At 40.1% G+C, this 8993-nt stretch overlaps 1 protein-coding gene across 1 annotated transcript; it reads right to left on the bottom strand.

Annotated features, from left to right (window-relative positions):
• Positions 1-2328: 2328 nt before the first annotated feature.
• On the bottom strand, positions 2329-8777 carry LOC106164822 (allatostatin-A receptor-like). Its single transcript, XM_087012238.1, has 3 exons — positions 8445-8777; positions 7956-8180; positions 2329-4683 (listed from the first exon to the last, which is right to left on the bottom strand). The coding sequence occupies exon 3, from the start codon at positions 3809-3811 to the stop codon at positions 2738-2740; it is 1074 nt and encodes a 357-aa protein (XP_086868364.1). The 5' UTR covers positions 3812-4683; positions 7956-8180; positions 8445-8777; the 3' UTR covers positions 2329-2737.
• Between the last annotated feature and the right edge of the window lie 216 nt (positions 8778-8993).

Genomic DNA, 8993 nt, shown 5'->3' with positions numbered 1-8993 from the left:
ATTTACATCGTTTACGTTTTCTATTATAAAGTTTTCGCATTGAAGCCTCACTCCTCTAGTGAGTGCTAGGGAAAAAATCTAAAGAAGACGTTTGTAAATGTTAAGTGAAGGCGGCATGAAGACGTATGTCATCACTTAGCCAGGTTCTTTTCATCATCAATATCGAGTAATCATTTTGATGGGTTTTCCTGCTGGTTTACAAGCTATAAGAAGTGTTAGTGTCTAATTTTCCACCGCCAACAACCATAATTGTCCAGTAGTTTTTTTAAAGACTTTTTATGTATGGTTTAATCCTAATTAAGCGTGATTGTGGGTCCACCAATCTGTGAACACGGAAGGGTATCAATCATTAGTTAACAGATACAATAGTAAAAATGTGTGGGTAATTTGTATTCTACTATTTACCATAGTTGTGAATGTATATTAGACTAATCTTCTGTTCCGTTGTAAAACCTTTCGTATTCTCCTCCGTAAATATCTCACAGTGTATAGTCATATCGCTAACTAACCCTCTGTTGCTTTGTAATAACCTTTCGTATTCTACTCCGGTAATTTCCTATCGTGTGCTCTAATTCCCCTGGTCTGCGTAGTTCTTAATTAGTTTCCGCGGACATCTAGAACTAAGAACTGGGTTATTTGGTAATGTTTCGTTTGTCTATCACATCTATCTATCTTTTCTGGAAGCAACATACTGAAATTAAATAATGAATTTTCGAGTCAATATTGTTTCCATTTAGGCTTTCATTTTCAAGATTATCGACTGATATTAGTGTGGCACCAAAACTGACACACGTCTCGGGCGTAAGACTATCTATCTTAAGACATGGCAGTTCTACTATCTATCTTAAGACATGGCAGTTCTGCTCTCTATCTTTATTGCATGTCAAGGCATGGGATGGTGAATGAAAACTCCTCTAGGATTTCGCAACAAAAATTGCCAAAACGATTCCATCTTGCAAACATTCCGTCAAATACATAGATATTGGAGTATATAAATAAACCATTCCTAAATTTTTGTGGCCATTTTTCGGAAATTCCATATCTTGTAACAGTGAATATTGGGCTGGGTGATGACTGCCGTCTCGAGGCGCTGGCTGCAGATGAAGACATGAAATTGCGCGAGGCCGTTAAAATCTAAAATGACGGAGGAACTCTGACCTCAACTGGGTTTAGGGATGTTCCGATGTTAAAGTGGAGTTGCCTTGGCAATCATGATAACAGAGGCACCAGATGACAGATAAGCGGAGTGTAAAACTTTACATGTGGTATTCTGGGAAAAAATTTAGAATGTAGGGCGGGGAGTAGGATGTCTAACAGTTAATGCTTTAAAATAAACTACTTTCATTTCGAGTTGGACAGTTATGTCTCCTCCGTGTTGTTCCATTATCCACGTCAACCATGGCTGAGGACAATACTCCCTTTGCTTTTACAAAGATGGTGATTTGAAAATATAACTCTTATACCTCAACCATGGAGGGTAGATTAAGTTTAATGATGAACATAATAAAAATAAATGTACAATAGCTAGAAGCAAAAGAAAAAGAGAAAGTTATTCATTTTCGTCATTTATTAATTGGTAAAATAATCACACATTTACGTGTTTTCTAAAAGGGATAACAACTCGCCATTTTGGTGGGAAAAGTGCCACGTTGAAGTCAGCAGACTTTCCAATGGTAAAGTCAAAGTTAGTTCATGTTATTTAAAGTGTTATTGTAATAATCTCTGAACAGATTATTGCGGAAGGTAGCCATCTAATGTATAAAGGTCTATATGGCCCGATGGCAAGCGTAAATTTCAGAATTTTCACTATTTGTTGTTTTCGATGTGTTTATTATGAACATTTTAATTTCATATGAAGTGTTGTTATCACTTTAGTTTGACCACGAAAGCATATATTTCGTTAGAGCATTTAAGTCATGTAAACTTTTTAAGAAAGGTTTACTTCTTTCTTAAATAAGGTATAACTGTCTACAATATCCCCGGCTCCGTGTCTCAAGTACTAGTATATAACTATACCGGATATCTTCTGACTAGCTCTGTGTCTTAAGTATACAATGTAACTCTCTGGGATATTCTTCGGCTAGCCCTGCGTCTAAAGTATAACTCTCTGGGATATTCTTCGGCTAGCTCTGTGTCTAAAGTATAACTCACTGGGATATTCTTCGGCTAGCTCTGTGTCTAAAGTATAACTCACTGGGATATTCTTCGGCTAGCTTTGTGTCTAAAGTATAACTCACTGGGATATTCTTCGGCTAGCTTTGTGTCTAAAGTATAACTCACTGGGATATTCTTCGGCTAGCTCTGTGTCTAAAGTATAACTCACTGGGATATTCTTCGGCTAGCTCTGTGTCTAAAGTATAACTCACTGGGATATTCTTCGGCTAGCTTTGTGTCTAAAGTATAACCCCCTGGGATATTCTTCGGCTAGCTGTGTGTCTAAAGTATAACCCTCTGGGATATTCTTCGGCTAGCTCTGTGTCTAAAGTATAACTCACTGGGATATTCTTCGGCTAGCTCTGTGTCTAAAGTATAACTCACTGGGATATTCTTCGGCTAGCTCTGTGTCTAAAGTATAACTCACTGGGATATTCTTCGGCTAGCTCTGTGTCTAAAGTATAACTCACTGGGATATTCTTCGGCTAGCTTTGTGTCTAAAGTATTGCCCTCTGGGATATTCTTCGGCTAGCTGTGTGTCTAAAGTATAACCCTCTGGGATACTCTTCGGCTAGCTCTGTGTCTAAAGTATAACTCTCTGTGATATTCTTCGGCTAGCTCTGTGTCTAATCTGATGCGACATTTCAATATTAATCGACTCCCTGCGTCTTTTTCTTTCAGAGCTACAGTGTGATTTCAAAACAGCAAGAAAAGATTTCCTAAACTCGGCAGAGACAAAGTTGTACAGTAGGGGATTAATGCTGGAATTGGTGTGGAGCAGTAACAAAGCCACGAACATAACAGTTTTAACAGCGGGAGATGGACAGTCGGCGATGACGACGCCACTGGCCTCCAGTAGCAGCATTAGGTGCGCTGGCCCCCAGCAGAGTACAAAGAAGAAGGCCACTAAGGCTATCAGGACGATGAGCCGAGTACTGGAGGATTTGGCCGCCCTCACGTAGGGCGCTGACTCTAGCTGTGTTCTCTCCATCTCTGTCATGTCTCTCCGGACTTCTCTGATGATTAAAACCGAGATGACTGGTAATACGGTAGCTGGCAGGAAGAAATCACACCCAGACACCAATCCAATGTACACATAATACTCCGTCTGGCCGTTCACACACAGGTTACACCCGCCACCCTCAGTTCCACGATGAAATATGATAATAGGGATGTTAATACTGCACATGACAGCCCATATGGCGCCGCTGGTCCAGATGGCACTACGGCGGCTCAGCACACCCCGGCACTGGAGAGGCCGAGTAATTCCTACGTACCGCAGAACACATATAGACACCAGTGAATAAATACTGACTCCCATAGTTACGTAACTGAAGTAGAAGGAAACTTTACACACAGAATCTCCAAACTGAATCGTCCCCTCACTGGCGTAGATGGACACTTGAACAGGGACACATATCAGTATAAACAGGAGATCAGCCACGGCCAGGTTCAGGAACAAACAGTTGATGTACATGTTCCTTTTCACCACGATAATAACCAGCACATTGCCTATGATACCAATAACAGATACCAGGCATAATACCACCGGAAGTACGGAGTTAAACAAACTGGTATCCAAGGTGAATGTGAGGTTGCCATGGTCACAGGTAGTTGTCACATTGGCATTCATGTTGTAACATTCGAAATCCGACATGTTCCACACTTCTGGTAAAGACAGTTCCGAAGATACGAGTGAATTCACTAACAGCGCTTCGCTTAGAAAGTGAATCGCTTTTCACGTTTTACAATATATTTAAAACCTGAAGTTTCTTTACGCCGACTCTCAATGAAATCTGACAGAAATGTCGAGGCAGCGGTTGTTACTTTGAAAGATAACTGTACCGTGTCGGTCTTCAATAGCTTAGATAAATACGTTATCCGTGTTTCTCGACAGAAAAGCTGTTTTCCCGAGCATTCAACAACGTAATGGCCTATGCAACTTTAAACCTGTCACTTCTATCTTGAAATAATTGAAAGGAATAAATGTCTCAATATCCTTCATCCGATATTTTCAAAAGCAAGTCAATGTTTTGCAACAACATTACGAAATCGAATAAGAAGATATGAAACCCTCCTCAAATAATACAGTATAATGCTAGCTGGTGCCCAAAGGAATATTTTAAAGTAAACACACAGACAGTGTTGGTAGTGGATTGCCTACCATGTGCGACCATTGGTCAGTCTCCAGATATTCCAAGGACAGTGGACTGCGTCCCTCACGTGCCCGGTGGACAGCCCGTGTGTACCCATTGTAGCCCATATCAGCCAGATGCGGTCCGAGTTCTGAGGTAACCTGGTCCACTCACTATACTTGAAGCTTACAACGTTTTAAAGACGTTGGCTGGTTTTACCGCCATTAGCTGAGGTTTCCCAGGGGACAGTTCGGCGACAAAATATTTGATACAGGAATCACACACATGTGACAGCGGAGATGAAGCACACAGTTTCAAAGCCGCCTTAGCCCCATTTTAGAGTTTTAACACTCTCTTAGTCAGTGACTCTTCTGGATAGCCGAACACATTTAATCTGTAACCGGAAGAAAATGAAATTAGTTGACTATTTGCGTACTCCAAGGTATAACTTTACACCACACAAGTCGATCTAAGCTTTATAATGTGAATTGCGTACCAGTATCACGCTGCATATAGGCTGCTTTTTTCTTGTTGACTCAACGAAACTGATCTTTGAACTATCATCCGGCTGTTTCTGCAGGTGTTTGTAACGATTCATGAAATATTCCTAGATTTTTTGTCTGAAGTGTTACCGCTTATGCACTAGCTGTTATGTTAATTTAGTACTTGGAATCATTTGCCATGAACACCGGTTAACCGGTTAAAGGTCTATGGAATTATATGTGTGGGGATACAGGATGTTCAGTGTTGGTACTCGAGGGGTGGGGGGGGGGGGGGGAGTGGCGGGGGGAGGGGATTACGTCAGATCATTTGCATCACCGTGTTAATGTAACCGGATCTGACCGTTCTTTATCATCAAGTGATGCATACTATAAATGTGTTACCCTAAGGTCAGGAAGCTACTGTGCCAGTAAGAGAGCCTCTTTTTTTGTATAAGCACATGCCTGCTGGGACCACTTTAGCTTTACCTGCAGGGTGTGTGTCTTAGCATTCTGTAGATGAAAGTGTTCCGAGCTCACACCAGGCGTAGGGAGTGTCACTGCACGGTCAAGTAGGAAACCTAAGGAGTTCATTTTGATCACGTCACATTGCTTACACAACTTGGATGTCGATTTGCATCCACAGAATTCAGTCATTAATTTCCCTAGCTTATTAATATCTTATTAATCTCCAGGAACAGAAGTCAAATATAACATATTACTGCATGATAATACTGATCTGACTTAACACATACATTACATCCACACACTCACACGCGCTCACACACACTGGCTCACATACGAAAACGATTTTTGTTTCGATAATTTCTAAAGTACGATTTAAACACATTTGGCTCTTGCATTTCCCCCTTCCCCTTGTATCGCGTGCTGTTGTCCCTTTCTTTACATTATTCTACTAAAAACGTGTCACAGAAGTAACCAGGGTAAGTGTAGGCTGTGAATGAGTCGTTTACATGACGTAGATCTGATAATAACACGTATGTCTATAGGCTATATATATAGAATCAAAAACACCTATTATTTTACATGTATTTCACTCAGTAATTTCCAGGATCAACCGTGCTGTTACTTTTATATACATGTTTCTTGTCAGAAAATAATTAATACCAGTATATTGTGGGCGAGAAATAGATGAAACCATTTGTCATAACTGTGATTTTTTCCCACTATATCTCCGTTTTGATTGTCATTTTACTCCGACGGCCTATAATGGCGGCCACGCGTTTTTATAACTTCGAAGTCAGGTTATTAACAATTCTGTTGCAAGTTTAACTAGACTAGGCCGACAAAGGCACGTATGGTATTATTGAAAATGCATTCATGATTACCGTAGACAAAATGGAGTTTGTACTGACTTATGGTTTACGTGTGCCAGTGGCGTCTGCCTTAATTCACTCTGTCAAGAAACAAGACGGGAATGGCCCTGAAAAGGGCACAATATTAATATGAAGGAATGATAGGTATACTGAGTTTTAATTAGGTTTCTCATTTCTCCAGTGCCACGTCGTCAATACCCTGCGGCTGGCCGGAGATTTCTCATTACCTCAGCACCACTGCGCCGCCTGCGACTTATTATCTAAATTACTGGATTTCTGATAACCAAAAGGTGAGAGTGCAAATATCACAAGCTGAGGCTTGAGCAGGTGCCCGTACATACGTTTCCGTGAAATGAACGTAATGTTAGAAAACAAGTTATATGAGTATTGAAAATATATATCAGCTAGATTATTTCATAGGAATGAAGATTATTTTGTCAGATGACTTCTGAATATAAACACAAGAACCGTGTCTGGTGAAGTTTAATTTTAATTCTAAAACTATTGACAAAAGGCATAAGTCTCTTAAACATTTCTCAATCATTGGTTATTTTAGATAAGACCAGAGATCCCCCAGAGCGTGCATTAACCCCCTCACCCTCAGTGAACCTGTGATAGACAAACCAGACAATAACCCTCAGAGTCGTCAATCCTGAGCGCGGCATCGGGGTTTACTTGCAATAATTAGTATCAATGGACTAATACAGTCAGATCTGTTTCAGAACACAGATATAAAACTCAAATTAACAACAAGAGAGGTGTTCGTATCTCATTAACAAAAACAATTGCACTGCCTAAGGACAACGGAGAGTGTGTTTTTGATTTATTTATTTTTTTGCTGAGAGAGAGAAAGAGAGAGAGAGAGATAGTGACCATAAGTTGTAACGTATAACCTAGCTTCATTCATATCATCTACACCTATGTATAGCGTATCTCAATGCTGGTCTACGGGTCCCTACAAACTGTGAAGATAATTGTATCTAATGTTGTCAACTAGCCAACAGGTGTCAGTTTATCACACATGTCTACTCTACAGCGTGGTACCGTCCAGCTGGTGGTGGTGGGTTGACCGAGGCTGGGAAGGTACACACACCTTGGGGTACGGACAAGATGTAATTATCACTCCCATACTTCAACAATCCCTTGTCTTCTTTTTGCTTCTAAATTTCAAAGTTTCCATTACTCACCCAAATGCATTTTCGGACACAAAAATTAAGCAATTTTTAGAATTATCACCAAATTCTTTTTCAGGCTTACAAAAACATTTTATTGGATAATAAAATCAGTCGATTTGCTTGAAATGTAGCGAGAGATTGCAGCCCTGTGTTGTACACACATAATTGAAATATCCAATGAGAAAAATCACATACAAGTAGCACCTGTTTCTACCAGCATGTCTTGAGCTGTACCTCACTAGTATGCGGTGTGTATAATCTGAGGTGTTACGCTATGCAATGATTGAATTTAACATCCCTTGCTGATTCTAACACCCATTGATATTTGGCACCCTATATCTAATGAAGTAACACATTCACCAGGAAAACACATGGTAACAATTACCAGTGTTCGAATTCAGTATTAGCACATCAATCAATAATATATATAATGTAACAGTGCATATAAATATAATTTTATGAAGGATAGTCTGGCCGCACGATCTTACTGATGACATATAGTTTTCGAGATAAAAATATCTTCCGGGTTGAATACTTCCTCCGTCACAGAGTCAGTTGTTGTTGTTGCAGAGCCTAAGTGGTTTTATATCAACAAACTGGTCTTCAAAACCGCACCACAAAGCTTGCCTAGTATAAAAGACACTGTGTGAATGTCACCAATAAACGTGAACTTACATGTACAGTTTTCTCCAGTGCCGTCTTGCTGCCACCAGGGTCACTGTCAGGGCAGGGGACTTTAGACCAACAGTCACTAGAGTATGCAAGGTACTGTTTCCTTTCTTCCGGTTTCCAAGCAACAACTTACAGTAAACACCTTATCATTATAACGACGAACGGTTTGATATAGAGTCAAGTAGAGGTGAGACCGACAATTCCGGTTGTCTCCCGTCTACGTATTGCCTGCAATGTGATATTAACACTCTCCTACATGTAATGACTGCCAGGTGCAGACTATCTACCTGTATGTCAATCACCGCGACAATTACACTCTCATGGAAATACACATAGCCATTTGGAATATAGTAAAATCCATTCAACTAAATGTCGATGATGAATTTTAAAATTCTATACGAAACAGCATATTTTCTAGAAAACAGGCTGTAAGAAGTAATAGTTTTAATGAATCAATCAAGTGCCAATGACACAATAAACTACAATACGTACTTTGCCTCTTCCATCCATCGCCTACAGAACCCATTATCAGGTGCCCATTATCCCCTCATCTGGCACGTAGTCAAAAAAAACATGCGCAATATTCGTGTAACATACATATATAGACCAGAAGGGGCTTGTCAGTAAGAAACTATACCAGCAGTCCATGCATTTTATACTCGTATATCTCGAGTAGCAACTAACGTAATGCTGTATTCTACACACTCCTTTACAAAACGCATACTGCAGTTTAAAGTGATAATACCCCGGGGATTTCCATAAGAGTACCAAGCTAAGTGCCTCTGAGTCAAATCTGTGACCTCTGTATAACATACCGTGTGTATATCCTCCACAACTACAGGGTAAAACTATCTAACAGTACCATTTACGTTTAATTATGGCGCCGAATTTAAGAAATATATCCCCTGGGCTGTAAAAGGGGCTGCCAATAGCTATCAAAATATGGAATATGACTAATTTAACCATCAGGGGGCGCTGTATAGAGATGAGAATGTTGTGCAAACAGCCGTTGGAGCAAGTACCCTGAGTTTCAGAGATTCT

The sequence above is a fragment of the Lingula anatina genome, chromosome 4 (genome assembly GCF_051362555.1).
Source record: "Lingula anatina isolate TDL-2025a chromosome 4, LinAna3.0, whole genome shotgun sequence".
Classification (NCBI taxonomy): Eukaryota; Metazoa; Brachiopoda; class Lingulata; order Lingulida; family Lingulidae; genus Lingula; species Lingula anatina.
Note: the sequence above shows the minus strand (reverse complement) of the source record. Positions and strands in the feature narration are given on the sequence as shown.

Bases quoted from the DNA above. Each gene is read 5' to 3' on its own strand.
- LOC106164822 (XM_087012238.1), bottom strand. From the start codon at position 3,811: ATGTCGGATTTCGAATGTTACAACATGAATGCCAATGTGACAACTACC.